The 17204-nt window shown below is 42.5% G+C and overlaps 1 protein-coding gene across 1 annotated transcript in view; it reads left to right on the forward strand.

Annotated features, from left to right (window-relative positions):
* Positions 1-14137, forward strand: part of tmprss15 (transmembrane serine protease 15) — a 111095-nt gene extending 96958 nt beyond the window's left edge. Inside the window, exons 22-26 of the mRNA XM_068040023.1 lie at positions 4734-4908; positions 7105-7286; positions 8547-8642; positions 13169-13308; positions 13970-14137. Of these exons, the coding sequence (XP_067896124.1) occupies positions 4734-4908; positions 7105-7286; positions 8547-8642; positions 13169-13308; positions 13970-14137 (761 nt within the window). The remainder of the gene's footprint in view (positions 1-4733; positions 4909-7104; positions 7287-8546; positions 8643-13168; positions 13309-13969) is intronic.
* The last annotated feature ends 3067 nt before the right edge of the window (positions 14138-17204 follow it).

Consider the following 17204-nt stretch of genomic DNA (forward strand, 5'->3'; position numbering starts at 1 on the left):
CCTAGCTTTCAAAACTTTCAGGTTATCTATATGAGTTCTCACTACTGAAGGAATGGCGTTTTTAAACTCTTCTAAGAGAATTCATTCTCGAAGGTTCTCATATGTGGTTTCTGCCTTTAATGTCCGCATCCAACGGTCAAAATTCATTTGCTTCACCCTCTCAAATTCTAAATATGTCTGCCCAGTCAATCTCTGTAAGTTCCCAAACTTCTGAAGGTAAGCTTCAGGGACTAACTCATATGCAGTGAGAATCGCCTTTTTTGCCATCTCATAATCTGCAGAAGCCTCTTCAGAAAGTATGGCATAAGCTTCATGAGCTCTGCCTACCAGCCTGCCCTGCATGAGCAGTGTCCAGCTTTCTTTCGGCTATTTCATTTGTTTGGCTATTTTTTCAAAAGATATGAAAAATGCCTCTATGTCCCTTTCCTTGAACCTAGGAAGAGCCTGTATAAATTTAAACAACTTCTCACTGTGTCTTGATCTCAATTCAGATTCTTCCTGACCCAAATTTTCCCTGGATTTAAGACTACCCCTTTGTCTTAGTTCCATCTCTTTTAACCTAAATTCCCTCTCTTCTCTTTCACTCACTCTCTGAAGTTCAAGTTTTCTAATTTCTAACTGAATCCTAGCCAATACCACTGCATTACTCTCGGACCTACTACCTTCATGTCTTTCGTATTTGCTTTCTTGTTCCTCGTATTGCCCCTCATCTGTATTACCATTGTCATTTTCTTCTACCAATTCCAGATGTTCGGCTATTATTCCAGCGAATTTCAACAATTAACAACTTGCCAACACTTTCAACAGAATCAATCTGATTTTAGAGTTTTTTGAGGGAAAAAAGATTGTCACAGTCTAACTTCCCTTTCTTCAATTTAAATTACCTGAGATCTCTGTCTTGGCTTGACTATTTAGAATTTCGAGAGATAATAATTAAATAGACAAAAATCCTATTTCCCTCAGTTTAAGTGATTGAGAGCTCTTTTTCAGTGCTGACACCACAGCTGTCTGTGTCCTCTGTGTCAGTGTGTTCTGTTAGCACAAACTGTCCTCAACTGCCGGTTCAAAACTGAATTTTAACAAATGTATCGCATCAGGCTGACTCCCAGTGGCTGTTTCCATGGTATCGAGAATGCACCCTTTGAATCGCAGTCTCCAAAAGGCAACGAAAATGTACCTTCCTGTAACTCCTAAGGCTTGCCGGCTCTTAAACCAATACTGATCCCTTGCAAGCCTTAAAGGCAAACTGCATATTCCAAAAAAGCTACAGGACTGTGACATATAGAGTATTTGTTCTACTGTCTTTGAATGAGACTGGCCTTTCAAATGTTCTTAGAATTTTCAGCAGTTTGGCACTGTTGTAAGGGAAAATTTTCATATTCCCTGGTTTGCAGAGAATGGGAAAATCCTCAAGTTTGTTGAATGTTTTGTTTCCCATGACATTGACAGATGCTCCTGTGTCTATGACAACATCCATGTCCAAGCAGCCAGTGATTACAGTCACATATGGCTGTTTGCTGTGTCTGAGACAGAGGACTAAAGTATGTTTTGGGTCATCCGCCACTACGTTAGTTACATTCTCTCGCCTTTTTCTGTGGCACCCCTTTGTAGTTATTAGTCTGAGTAGTTGATTTTGCTGATGAGCGATAAACATAAGCAAAGTGGTTGGGTTTTCTACAAGCTTTACACTGTTTACCAGTAGCAGGACACTCTGTCTGGTGTAGGTAAGCACTGCCACAGTGGAAACATTCTTTAGACAAGCCACAACTCTGTTTGGTGCTTTGCAAGTGGTTTCCTGGCATGTGAGCAATGAATAGTGCTCACAGGACTTGAACTTGGAGTGTGGTATCTACTGTTAGCAGGCTCAACTTCAGTAGCTCTGGACTCTGAGAACAGTAGTCATTTTGCTAACTCCAGCAGCTCTGGCAGTTGTCTATCTTTCTCAAGTGCTTTTCGGCATAGTTGACGAGAGAGACAACCTTTGATTATCTGTGGTTTGATTTCCCATTCGATGTGTTCAACATCGCGGAAGCCACATTTGTTTGCTAGTTGCCTCAATCACATGCAATATTGGTCAATTGTCTTGTTTGCTTCTTGCTTAGTACATCCGAAGACAATAGTTTCATGTATGGTATTTTTCTTAGAGGTTAAGTAGGTTGTCAGCGCATTTTTTACTGAGTTGTAGTCATTTTGCTCAGGCATAAGTATCTCAAAGATATCTTCCAATTCTTCACCTCTGTATTGTAGAAGCAAGGCCTTTTTCTTTTTGTCATCTGTGATTGCAAAACCTGCCATTGCACCTTCGAAACCTCACAGCCACTTTTGCCAACATGGGAATACAGATGATGGCTTTGAATGTACATGAAATGGTGGTTGGTTGGGCATAGACAACACCATATTGAACAGCAATGCAGTGATAATGCATGATCAGGGATGTGGGATCGCGTTCCTTTCAGAGAAAACTTCTCTGCAATGATCCAAGATTAGTTTTTTTTTGATTGGATGGTTATTTTGGAGAGATCAGTGTGTGTGTATGCACTGTACAAGGTTCCTGTGTATGTCTAACATAGTTTCCAACTTAAAATGCTGACTGCAGAAAGGAGACAAAAACCTTTCAAAGGTTTCATACCTGGAAGCAATGTTTCCTGTTTTTCACCATCTGTTTTCTATTTACCTCATTGCCATTGTGGTGTTCTTGGGTTTGAAGTAAGATTAAGCCGAGTTTAGTAAAAGATATGAGCCTGCATGCTGTTAAGAACAATGGATTCTTCTTTATTCTTTTTACTTTCACTTTCCAGCCCCTCTTCTGGCATTTGTGTGTATAGAAGCCTCAAGTGAACAAGATGCACAACGCAATTTTTAGAACGCTACAGAATAGAGTGAGGTAGCGAGGCAGACAGGTTTAGAATGGGAATTCCAGAGCTAAGGGCCTAGGCAGTTCAAGGCACAGTTACCAATGTAGAGGCAAAAGAAATCAAGGCTTTACGAGAAGCCAGATTAGAGGAAAATGGCTTTTTGGAAGGGTTGTAGGACTGGCGGAGGTTACAGACATAGGGAGGGGTGAGGCCATGGAGGGATTTGAACACAAGAATAAGAATTTAAATTTGAGGCATTGCTGCAAATGGAGGTCAATGTAGGTCAACTGTTGGGTGAATGAGTCTTGGTGTGATTCAGAGCTTTAGGTGAGCTGAAGTTTATGGAGGATGGAAGATAGGAAACGGGACAGGTGTGCTTTGGAACAGTTAAGTCTGGAGGTGATAAAATCATAGATGAAGGTTTCACTAGCAGATGGGCTGAGGCAGTTAATGTCTCTGTGTATTTCCTGTGCTCCCTCTCTTCTGTGCAACAAGGCAGGGTGAAAGAATGAAAGAACAAAAGAAAGGAAAAAAAGGAATGATCTTGCATTTATACCTTTCACAAACTCAGGATGTCCCAAAACATAGTACAGACAACGAAGTACTTTTTGGGGATAGTTACTGTTGTAATGTAGGAAACACAGCAGCTAAATTGCGCACATCAAGGGCCCACAACAATGAGATAAATGACCAGAAAATCTGCTTTAGTGATGTTGGTTGAGGGATTAATATTGACAGGATACCAGGGAGAACTCATCTGTTCTTCTTCCAATCATCCACCTGAATAGATGAGGCCTTGGTTCAATGTCTCACTCAAACGATGACGTCTCCCTCAGTACTGCTCGGGAGCGTCAGCTTAGATGATGTGCTCAAGTGTCTGGAGTGGGACTTAAACATACAACCTTCTGAATCAGACATGTTAGAGCTACTACTGAGCCAAGGCTGACACTAAACATCTGACACTAACGGCGAACAACTAATTCATAAAAAATATAATTGGAAGGAGGAAGCACATCAACTTTGGTGTAACCATTTAATGTGCCTAAAGAACCTAATTTCTTAAAGGACTAGGGCCCACAATGCACACATAGCTCTGTAATAATTAGCACTAAAATTACTAAGGCAGATTTTCCTCTTCACAAGCTGATCGTAAGAGCTTGGCAGAGGCAGCCAGCTTCCAGCAAGATCGCACGAAGGCGGGAGCGCAGCGGGGAACTCACCCAATGTGCAACTTTCAAAAATTTCTCCACACTCCTGCCTTCAAAGCCACTTTTGCTGACCTGATAAGATTCTGCCCTAAGTGTTTGAACTACAAAATATTCCAATTCTCAGCACCGATCTTTCACTTTGTAAAAAAATAATCACTCCTTCGGAGAGGGTGCAGAGGAGGTTTGCTAGACTGCACCAAGGATTCAGGACCTCAGTTATATGGAGAGGCTGGAGAAGCAGAGACTGTTCTCCTTATAGCAGAAAAGGAGAAAGAGAGATTTCGTAGAGGTGTTCAAAATTGTGAGACATTTTGATAGAAACAAATAGGGAGAAACTCATTCCACTGACAGGAGGGAAGGCAACCAGAGGAGACAGCTTTAATGTAATTGGCAAAAGAACCAGCGGGGAGATGAGTTGAAAGTCTTTTACAAAGCAAATTGTTCCGATCAAGAATGCAGTGCCTGGAAGGGCAGTGGAAGCAGATTCAGTAGTAACTTTCAACTGGGATAAATGCATGAAGGAGAACACAATTGCAGGGCAGTGGAGAAAGAGCAGGGGAGTGGGACTGATTGGTTAGTTGTATCAAAGAGCTGGCACTAACATGATGGTGTAAGATTCTGTGATGCTTTGATAGTATGATTTTATGATTCTATGCTTCCTGCCTTTCAGCATGTGGGAAGAGTCTGCTTGCACCAAAGGATGTTGGAAAGATTGTAGGTGGTAACGATGCAATTGACGGCACTTGGCCCTGGATCGTATCTCTTTATTTTGGTGGTCGTTATGTGTGTGGAGCTACACTAGTCAATGAACAGTGGCTTGTTTCAGCAGCTCACTGTGTATATGGGTAACTCTTGTTGTGCTTTCTTTTCCACAATTACTTCAGGATTCATTTTATCATTCTCTCATATCCATGGATTCTTGAGGAAACTTATCAAAGGCTTGATGCACAATATCAATGAGAAGGAATTACAGAAAACTTCAAGCACAATAAAGAGAGTAGTAACCACTGGCTTACGAACATAGGTTTAGGAAGAGGCTATTCAGCCCTGTTTCATCATTCAATGCCTGATCTGTACCTTAACTCCAGTCTTAGTTCTGTAATCCTTAATGCCTTTACCTAACAAAAATCTATCAATCTCAGTTTTGAAATTGTAAACTAACCCCAGCCTCCATAGCTTTTAGGGGGAGAGAGTTCTGAATTCCCACTACCCTTTCTGTGAAGAAGTGCTTCCTGATATCACCTCTGAATGTCCTAGCTCTAATTTTAAGGTAATGCCCCTTGTTCTAAACTCCCCCAGCAGGGGAAATAGTTTCCCTCTATCTATCCGATCAAATCCTTTAATCATTTTAAACACCTCGATTAGAACACACCTTAATGTTCTATGCTCAAGGGAATACAATTCAGTCGATGCAACCTGTCCTCATAACTTAACCCTGTTAGTCCTATCTTAAAGAAGGATAATAGGGGGTCCTTTCTGTTTAAAGTGTTCGCACAACCACCCGTCATCTGTGCTTGCAAAAAATATGGATTTGAACATATAGCATGTCCAATAAAGAGGCAATAATCCCCTTCCTTTATTTTTTCTTTCATGGGATGTGGGCACCGCTGACAAGGCCAGACTTTATTGCCCATCCCAAATTGCCCTTGACAAGGTGGTGGTGAGCTGCCTTCTTGAACCGCTGCAGTCCATGTGAGGTAGGTACACCCACAGTGCAGTTAGGAGGGGAGTTCCAGAATTTTGACCCAGCAACAGTGAAGGAACGGCGATATAGTTCCAAGTCAGGATGGTGTGTGGCTTGGAGGGGAACTTGCAGATGGTGGTGTTCCCATACATCTGCTGCCCTTGTCCTTCTAGAAGATAGAGGTTGCGGGTTTGGAAGGTGCCGTCAAAGGAGCCCTGATGAGTTGCTGCAGTGCATCTTGTAGATGGTACACACTGCTGCCAGTATTCTGAATTGCTCCACTGTTTAGCTTCATCTTGGAGTGGATCAGTTTCAAAGGAAGTGACTGCTAATCTGGAGTCGTGCTACAGCAGAAAGCACTGCTGACTGTTCCACGGAAATGAGTGGTACAGATAAGTAAGGAAGGGGACCTAATCTGGCTGGTGTTTGCAAGGCCAGAATGTCCAAGACAATATTTATCCTTCAGCCAACATCACTAAAAGCTATATGCACCTGAGAAGGAAGATGGGACCTTGATATAACATCTCATCTGAAAGATGGCACCTCTGACAGTTCAGCACTGCTGTGGGCAGCAGTCTCACCTTCTGAGTCAATAGTTATTCGTTCAAGCCCCACTCCGGAGATTAAAGCACAAAATCTAGGCCAACACTCCAGTGCTTCATTGCCAGAGGTGTCCTGTTTGTCCTTTCAGGTTGATGTGAAATATCCCAGGGCACTATTTTGAAGAAGAACAGGAGAGTTCTCCCTGGTGTCCTGGCTAATAATTATTCCTCAACCAACATTACTAAAATTATCTGGTCGTTGTCTGCTTGTTGGATGTGAGATCTTGCTGTGTGCATATTAGCTGCTATGTTTCCCTGCACTACAACAGTGAATACACTACAAAAGTAGTTCATTTGCTATAAAGTGCTTTGGGATGTCCTGAGCTTTGATTTGATTCTGCCTTGTACCTGACTGGCATAGTACAGGGGGAGCACTACATTGCTTCTGTCCCAACTTGATAACCTTGCATGTCAGCCTTGGCTCAGTGGTTACACTCTCACATCTAAGTTCGAGGGTTGTGGGTTTAAACCCCAGATGCAAGTTCTTCTTTTCTTTCTGCGTGATTGATTCTTCACACCTCTCTGAAGGGAACAGGATCATTCCCGTCCTGAACTGTACTCCAACAAATATATGCGTCTTTGCAATTAGATTAGAAAAGTACAAGGTGTTTATTAATGAGGGGTCAGTAACAGAGCTTGTTATAATGACAGGTCTCAAGTAAGAGGTTTGAGTGCAGAATTGGTCATGGGAGAGGCCTAAAGAGCAGGAGACATTGTAATAAAGAGTTGACTTGTGATCACTTCCTCATCTCCAGGAGAAACCTCAAACCCTCACACTGGACAGCAGTGCTGGGTCTGTACACACAACTGAATCTTACCTACCCACAGACACAAAGCCAACCGATCGATCGCATCTTGATGAATCCTCATTACAACAAGCGGACTAAAGACAGTGACATCGCCTTGATGCATCTGGAGTCAGCAGTGAATTACACAGGTATATCTGCTGCATTTCAACCATTCTACCTCCTCTCAGTCACAGGTGACAGAACATTTACTTGGAATGGTGTGGAGGGCAATTAGTTTTGCATGGATTCTGCTCTTTAACTTATTCATTCATGAGATGTGCGAGTTACTGGCAAGACCAGCATTTATTGCCCATTGCTAATTGCACTTGAGAAGATGCTGGAGACCTGCCTTCTTGAATACAACTGAGTGGCTTGCTAGGCCATTTCAGAGGGTGGTTAAGAGTCAATCACCTTGTTGTGGGTCACCTGTAGGCCAGACCAGAGAAGGATGACAGATTTCCTTCCCTAAAGGGCATTAGTGAACAACAAAACTCCAATAGTTACATGGTCAGCATTATGGATGCAAGCTTTTTCATTTCAGAACTTTTTAATTAACTTTATTTAAATTTCCCAGCTACCACAGTGAGATTTGAACTCATATCCCCAGATCATTAGCTTAGCCCGCCTGACTATTAGCCCAGTAACACAACCATAATGGTGCAGTGCTCAGCGACCTGATTGGACCCCTGAATAGAGCAATACAGAGAATACACTATGTTACTGCTGTCCCAATTCAATAACCTGACATGTCTGCCTTGGCTCAGCATTTGCATTCTCACCTCAGAGGTAGCAGGTCATTGGATCAAACCCCAAGCATCTATCACTCCCAGTGCAGTACTGAGAGAGTGCTGCACTGTTGTAGATGCAACTTCAGGATGGAACATTGTACCAAGACCCTGTCTGCCCACTCTGGTGGAGATAAAAAAATATTCCACTATTATTTCGAAGATAAAAAGTGATGTTCTCCCTGATGTCTTGAGCTAATATTTATTCAACAATCAATACTATCAAAACATATTAACTGGTCCATAGACTACAGCACAGACTTGAAAACTTGTTTGTCACCAAGTTAGAGGGATGGTGCAGAATATAATTCAAGCAACAACAAAAAATACATATGCTAGTTGAAGAAATGTCAGAGGTTCCTTGGAGATGTGGTGACTGTCGAATTAGACAGTAGCAACTGACTGCATTAGCAATTAGCACGTCCGCTGTCACAACATGTAGTGCAACTGTCTGTACAAGAGTAGTTTAGAAAATTTCGACACTCAGTTCAGCTTCTCACAACTGTTAAGGAGTCATTCTGACTCCTCGCTGTTGCTCAATTAATCAAGTGCTGGCAAATGTGCCACATCAGTTTGGGAGAGCAGTGTATGGTTGCTAACAGGTTGTGCGTGTTTATTTTTCAGAGTTTGTCCAACCCGTCTGCCTCCCAGACAGAAAGCAACAGTTCTTGCCGGGAATGAGATGCTACATTGCTGGTTGGGGTGCACTGGTAGAAAATGGTAAGCTCGGCAGGACTTGCTAACAGTGCGAAGCAGAGTGGGTGCCTGGGCAGAGAGGCCTAAGTTGGGAGTTTACCATTGAGGAATACTAATTTCTAGTTTAGCATTGCCAACTCTTTGGAATTGTGTAAGTTCCGGGAATTAAAGACTAATTTCCAGGACACAGCTGCAAGCAACACCCTGGAGAAAAAAAAAATCATTGGAACATTAAAAAATTAGATTTTTTAAATCTTCTTTGAACACTTTAATTTACAAGTTACAAAAACATCAGACATGGGGGAAAAAGTCTGTTTGACCAACAATCATGCAATGGGGAGAGGAAGAGTCTGTTCACTTTCCGATTGGTGTGGGAAAATGATGCATTGTGAGGATGGATATGTCTGGCAACCAATGACAGGTGTGTGGGGGCAGGGCAGAAGTAGACAGCAGGTCATGTGATCAAACCTCTAGGCCTATGTCCAAACAGAGTTGGCAACCCTACTCCAATTGGATGCCTTCCTGGAGGTTTCATCACATGACCTCCTTCCTCCAGCCTCCCCTCCGAGTCAAATAACCACTTTCCCCTCATCGCCAGTACTTTTAGAACTAATAAACTAGAACACGAAGAAAAAGAAAAAATATACACTTGTTTTTTCAACGCCCCTATGATTTCTCACCCAGTTTTTCTCGCAGCCGGGTCTAGAAGACTCCAGGACGATCCTGGAGGGTTGGCAACACAATTGTGGATCCATTCCTGCCTCCTTAACATAAGAACATAAGAAATAGGAGCAGGAGAAGGTCATTTGACCCCTCGAGCTTGCTGTGCCATTCAATAAGATCATGGCTGATCTAATCTGATTAGAATTAACTCCACTTTCCTGCCTGGCCCTCATAACACTTGACTCCCTTGTAGATCAAAATCTGTCTAACTCAGCCTTGAATATATTCAATGACCCAGCCTTCACTGCTCTCTGGGGTACAGAATTCCAAATATTAACCACCCTGTGATAGAAGAACTTCCTCCTCATCTCCATCTTAAAAAGGAGAACCTTTATTCTGAAACTCTACCCTCTAGTTCTAGATTCCCCCCTGAGGGGAAACATCCTCTCAATAACTACTCTGTCAAACACCCTCAGGATCTTATGTTTCAATAAGATCACCTCTCATTCTTCTAAACTCCAATGCGTATAGGCCCAACCTGCTCAAACTTTCCTCATAAGACAACCCCTTCATTCCAGCAATCAACCTAGTGAACCTTCTCTGAGCTGCCTCCAATGAAAGTATATCCCTCCTTAAGTAAGGAGAGCAAAACTGTACACAGTAGTCTAGGTGCTGTCTCACCAATGCCCTGTACAGTTGTAGCATCTCTGTAATCTCCTCCAGCCCCACAACCTTCCAAGTTATAATTCTACTTCTAGCCTATTGAACATCCCTGATTTGTTTCCACTCTACCATTGGTGACCATGCTTTCAGCTGCCTAGGTCCTAAGCTCTGGAATTGCCTCCTCCCCGCCTCTGTACCTCGCTTTCCTCCTTTAATAATGCCCCCTAAAACCTAACATTTTAGCCAAACCTTTGTCCATCCGCAATAATATTGCCTTATGTGGCTCTATTTTGCTTTATAATGCTCCTGTAAAGCCCCTTGGGATGTGTTATTATGTTAAAGGTGCTATGTAAATGCAAGTAGTTGTTATTTTTTAATTTTCCAACTTGTTTTCTCCCTTTGCATCCTTGCGCTGGTCAAAGGGATCACTCCAATACCTCTAACACCTCACCCAAAATGCCTTTCTTGATCTGTGAACTTAGACAGAAAGTTTCTGCAAACTATTTGGCAGTGGGAGCCATCATAGCGAGTCCAAATTCTGTCTTCATGTGATATTTAACTCTGTCCATTTCCCACAGGATTACTGGATAATGATCAGGAGCAGAAACCTCTTCTAATTTTCTTTTAAAACTTTAAATAGTCCAGAGGCACTGTGGACATAGCCACTGCTGCCCTAGCTGTAGGGTTCCTAATGGTGTGAGAGGTAGGAAATCAAAAGTCTGTTAGCTTTACATTAGCTGTTGGTAAATTACTGCAGTCTATCACATTGGACAAAATTATTCAGCATTTAAATAATCAGGTTAATCAGGCTAGTTTGATCATGTTTGTCAATCTTCTAGAAGTCTTTTAAAAAATAATGACGATAACTGATTAAGAAAATGCTGTGGATGTGATTTATATGGATCTTCAATTTAATATAGTATCAAATAAAAAACTTATAGCCAAGATCTAAGGATACATGGAATTAAGGAAAGGTCATATGGAATGGGAATACAACCAGACTAGAAACATGTGGTGAGTGAGATTTATACTGGGATAATTCTTATTGACTATATGTATACATGATCTGCATTTAAGAAGTGAAGGACTAATATCAAGGATTTGCTGATGACTCCAAATTGGAGGAGTAGTAAATTGTAATGAGGAGTATAAGAACCTGCAGAGGGACATTGATAAGCGAACAGGGTGGGCAGGTAGATGGCAGATGCTGTTCAGCATAAACATATGTGATGTAATAGATTTTAGAATTCACAATAGGATAAGGAAATACACCTAAATGGCAAGATTTTAAATGGAGTAGAGGAGCAGGTATACAAGTCATTAAAGGCAATAGATTATTTCCACTGGCTCTTACACCTCTCAGTTATATTGGGATACATATTTCTATATTTAAGGCAAATATAGATATTAACTATGCATTTTTTTTATTCTTTCATGGGATGTGAGCATCACTGGCAAGGCCAACATTTGTTGTCATCCCTAATTGCCCTTAAGAAGGTGGTGTTGCCACCTTCTTGAACCGCTGCAGACCATCTGGTGTAGATATACCCAAAGTGCTATTAGGAAGGGAGTTTCAGGCTTTTGACAGTAAAGGAATGGCGATATAGTTCCAAGTTAGGATGATGTGTGACATGGAGAGGAACTTGTAGATGGTGGTGTTCCCATGCTTCTACTTCCCTTGTTCTTCTAGGTGCTAGATGTCGCAGGTTTACAGGAGGCTTGGCGAGTTGTTGCAGTGCATCTTATAGATTGTACACACTGCTGCCACTCTGTACCAGTGGTAAAAGAGTGAATGTTTAGCTTGGTGGGTAGGGTATCGATCAACAGGTTGCTTTTTCCTGGATGGTGTCAAGCTTCTTGAGTGTTGTTGGAACTGCACTCATCCAGGCAAGTGGAGAGTATTCCATCAAACTCCTGACTTGTGCCTTGTAGATGGTGGTCAGGCTTTGGGGAGTCAGGAGGTGCATTACTTGCTGCAGAATTCCCAGCCTCTGAGCTGCTTTGGAGCCACAGTATTATATGGCTAGTCCAGTTCAGTTTCTAGTCAATGGTGATCCCCAGGATGTTGATGATTGGGGTTTCAGCGATGGCAATGCTGTTGAATGTCAAGGGAAGATGGTTAGATTCTCTCTTGTTGGAGGTGGTCATTACCTGGCACTTGTGTGGCGCAAATATTACTTGCCACTTATCAGCCCAAGCCTGAAAGTTGTTCAGGTCTTGCTGCATATAAGCATGGGTTGTTTCAGTGTCTGAGCAGTTGCGATCATTGTTCATTCATTAGCGAACATCCCAACTTCTGACCTTATGATGGAGGGAAAGTCATTGATGAAGCAGCTGAAGCTGTTTGGGCCTCGGACATTACCCTGAGGAACTGCTGCACTGATGTCCTGGGGCTGAGATGATTGACCTCCAACAAACACAACCATCTTCCTTTGAGCTAGGTCTGACTCCAACCAGTCGAGAGTTTTCCCCCGATTCCCATTGACTTCAATTTTGCTAGGGCTCCTTGATGCCATGCTCAGTCAAATGCTACCTTGATATCAAGGGCAGTCACTCTCACCTCACCTCTTGACTTCAGCTGTTTTGTCCATGTTTGGACCAATGCTGTAATGAGGTCAGGAGCTGAGAGGCCCTGGTGGAACCCAAACTGAGGATCGGTATGCAGGTCAATGCTGAGTAAGTGACGCTTGATAGCACTGACAATGACGTCTTCCATCACTTTGCTGATGATCGAGAGTAGACTGATTGGGGCAGTAATAGGCCAGATTGCATTTGTCCTGCTTTTTGTGGACATTTATATGCAAATTCTTTCTTTCAGAGGCACTAAATTTTACATATATATATATATGCTAGTTGCTGTTGAAAGGGCAAAAATATTAAACTATTGCAACAATAATTAAAGGGGAACTTAGAAAATCTCTGTGCAGGAGGTGGTTAAAATATGGAATTCGCTTCCACAAATTATTGTTAAGGCAGCACCCATAATGCTCTTAAAAGAAATTGGATAAATGTTTGAAGTAGAGGAACATTAAAAGCTATAAGAAGTACTCAGGAGAGAAAATTAGACTAGATGGATGCTATGGAGGGAAGCACTTGATGAGCCATAGGGCTTGTTCCTGTGCTATAACATGTCGTGATTCTATAAATTGAGGGAGACTTTTGATTGCTTTCCCTCCCCAACCCCATTATTTGCATTTGATCTTTCTCTCACCCTTTCCACCCAGGGCCACCAGCAAGTGTCCTGCAAGAGGCAGCGATCCCTCTCGTATCCAATGAAAAGTGTCAGCAGCAGTTGCCACAGTATAACATTACAGGAAATATGATGTGCGCTGGTTATGAAGAAGGAGGCGTGGACACGTGCCAGGTAAAACTCTTGTACCAACAGCACAAATACAAAAGAAGATTATTCCAAAATATCAGGTGTAACAATTACCAGTTCAGTTGAGTATGTCCTCAAAGTATATCTACTGTAATGTGGTACAGTGTTTTCAACCAAATTACCCCTGGTTCAAACCTGCTCAAATGCAAAACAATTCCTACATCTGCATCCTACTCGAAAACAAGTCCTTGTTTACAAATTCCTCATGGTCATACTCGACCCTACCTCTCCAACCTTACATACCAGCTTCACTTCTTAATCTTCTGGCTCAGTTGGCAACAATCTTGGCTCAAAGTCAGCAGGTTCAAGGGCTTCAGCACATAATCTGGTCTGGCACCAGTACCGAGGTAGTGCTACACTGTCAGAGATTCGGCTCCTTGAATAAGATGTCAAACTGAGTCCTTCAAGTAGACATTAAAGATCTGCTTTCTATAGTCAAAGAGGAGAAAACTTTCACACTATTCTGGTCAACATGCCTCCTGCTACCAAAACACCACCAAAAACAGATTGACAATTGCTGTTCTAGCTGTTTGAAAAATGGCTACCAATTTTGCCAACATAACTCATTTCAAAAATAATTCATTGAGATATGTAACAAGGCAATATATAAATGTATTTTTGTTAAATCTTTATTGTTTCTATTTAGGGAGATTCTGGAGGCCCTCTCGTATGTAAACAAGACAGTCAGTGGTTTCTGGCTGGAGTGACTTCATTCGGACATGGATGTGGGCTTCCTAACAGTGCGGGGGTTTATGTGCGTGTTACAGAATTTGTGGATTGGATACAAGAGTTTCTTATTTACGCCACTCTTTGAAAGTAGTGGCTGAGTTTAGAGTTTGCTTTAACACCAAAGGGTTTAATTTTCTCTGGTAGAACATTGGTGAATGCAGTCAGATAAACTTCTCCTGTGTGCTATTTTGCTACAGTTCTTGAACCTGTTTCTTTCACATGAGTTAAAATAATGCACAAGTAACATTTGCGCCATACAAGGGTCAGGCAACGACCATCTCCAACAAGAGCGAATCTAATCATTTCTCCTTGACATTCAATGTCATTACCATCGCTGAATCCTCCACCATCAACATCCTTGAAGTTACTATTCGACAGAAATTTACCCAGCTAAATGCTGCAGCTACAAGAGCAGATCAGAGTCTGGGAATTCTACAGTGAGTAACTCACCTCCTGACTCCCCGAAGTCTGCACCATCTACAGGCACAAGTCAGGGGTGTGATAGAAGACTCTCCACTTGCCTGGATGAGTGTAGCTCCAACAACACTCAAAAAGCGTGATACCATTTAGGACAAAGCAGCCTGCTTGACCAGCACCCCACCCACCACCTTAAACATTCACTCCCTCCACCACCAACGCACAGTGGCAGCAGTGTGTACCATCTACAGGAGGCATTGCAGCAACTCCTCAAGGCTCCTTCAACAACACCTTCCACACCCGTGACCTCTACTACCTAGAAGGACAAGGGCAGCAGAAGCATGGGAAAATCATCACCTGCAAGTTCTCATCCAAATTACACAGCATCCTGACTTGGAACTGTATCTCCACTCCTTCACTGTTGCTAGGTCATAAACCTGGAACTCCCTCCCTAACGGCACTGAGGGTGTACCTATGTCACATGGACTGCAGCAGTCCAAGAAGGCAACTCACCACCACCTTGTCAAGGGCAATTAGAGATGGGCAATAAATGTTGGCCTAGCCAGCAACGCCCACATCCCACAAATGAATTTAAAAAAAGAAATTTTATATGAATATGCTAAAACAGAACATTACCAGTGGAAATCAAACCTCTCAGTGTTGGACACACAGCAGGTATTTCAAAAGATCTGTTTAATGGAATCTATGTTGACATTAATTGTTATTAAATTACTGAATTTTATAATTTAATGGGACATTAAAGAATTGTGTTCATACAAATTGCTGCTTAATGAAAATTTTACCAAAGGAAAAATCTGTACAGTGCATTGAAGATGTGACTACTGCTCCCATGTCATGACCTCCTCCAATAGCCTCTCCTCCACTGTCCAGCTCAGATGTTGGCCTTACTTGGCTCTACTCTTACTCTGATCATAGCTAGAGAGTCTCTGGTAATGGCTTCTCATCCAGTCGTCACACTGTTACTTCTGCAATCTTACAAGGATCTATTCTTGGCCACCAATTCTCTTCCTCATCTAGAAGCTGCCCCTGAGCGATATCATCCACAGTCCTGAGGGCACCTTCTGCATGTGCACTAGCAATAGCCAGTTCTGTCTGTCCACTGCCTCTCTTGACCCTCCACTATTAGTCTTGTCTATAGTCTCTTAGCCTTGACTGACATCTAGACCTCCAAGTAAACATTGGATCCAACATAGGAACATAGAAGCAGGAGTAGGCCATTCAGCCCTTCGAGCTTGCTCCACCATTCTGGATCATGGCTGATGCACTAAATGAATACTTTGCATCTGTCTTTACCAAGGAAAAAGATACTGCGCAGGTTTGGGCAAATTCGGGTTAATTAAGGAAAGCCAGCACAGACTTGTGAAGGGCAACTCATTTAACTAACTTGCAGGAGTTTTTTGATGGGATAACAGAGAAGGCTAATCAGGGTGATGTTGTTAATGTGGCATGCAAGGACTTCCAAAAAGCATTTGATAAAGTGCTACACAACAGATTTGTGAAAAAAGTTATAGCTCATGGAATAAAAGGGACGGTAGAAACATGGATACAAAATTAGCTGAGTGACAGAAAACAGAGAATAGTTGTTAATGGATGTTTTTCAGGCTGGAGGAAGGTTTGTAGTGGAGTTCTCCAAGGGTCAGTGTTAGGACCCTTGCTATTCCTGATATATATTAATGACCTAGATCTTGGCGTACAGGGAACAATTTCAAAATTTGTGGATGATACGAAACTTGGAAACATTGTGAACTCTGAGGAGGATAGTATAGAACTTCTAAAGGACATAGACAAGTTGGTGGATTGGGCAGACAAGTGGCAAATGAAATTTAATGCAGAGAAGTGTGAAGTGATACATTTTCGTAGGAAGGACGCGAATAGACAATATAAAATAAAGGGTGCAATTCCAAAGGGGGTGCAGGAGCAGAGGGACCTGGGTCTATATGTGCATAAGTCATTGCAGGTGGTAGGACAGGTTGAGAGAGTGGTTAATAGAGCATACAGATCCTAGGCTTCATTAATAGGGGTAAAGATTACAAAAGCAAGGAAGTTATGTTAAACTTGTATGGAAATAGGTCTTTTTGGAGAGCCAGCACAGACACGACGGACTGAATGGCCTCCTTCTGTGCTGTAAAAATTCAGTGATTCTGTGAAATGTGCAGGCAGAGAGGGAATAGGTGACTGCCAGAAGCACAAGGAGGACCAGGCAGGCAGGGCAGGGATCCCATGAGTGCATCTCGCTCTCCAATTAGTATTCAGTTCTGAATACTGGTGAGAATGACGGTTCCTCTGGGGAGTGCAGAACAGCCAAGTCCATGGCACCATGGGTCGCTCAGCTGCACAGGAAGGGTGTAAGAATAGTGGAAGAGCAATAGTGGTCTAGGATTAGACGGTGAGGGGAACAGACAGGCGCTTCTGCAGCCAGAGACGTGACTCCAGAGTTATATGCTGGCCTTTCTGGAGCCAGGGTCAAGGAAGTCACCGAGCGGCAGCAGGACATTCTGAGAGGGGAAGGTGAACATAGTATCAATGACATAGGCAGAGAGAGGGATGAGGTACTGAAGGCAGAGTTTAGGGAGATAGAAGTAGGACCTCAAAGGTTGTAATGTCCGTATTACTCCTAGTGCCATGTGCTAGTGAGCACAGAAATAGGAAAATAGAGCTGTTGAATATGTGGCTGGAGAGATGGTGCAGGAGTGGGAGCTTTAGATTCCTGAGGC

This window comes from Heterodontus francisci, chromosome 10, assembly GCF_036365525.1.
Source record: "Heterodontus francisci isolate sHetFra1 chromosome 10, sHetFra1.hap1, whole genome shotgun sequence".
In the NCBI taxonomy this organism is placed as follows: Eukaryota; Metazoa; Chordata; class Chondrichthyes; order Heterodontiformes; family Heterodontidae; genus Heterodontus; species Heterodontus francisci.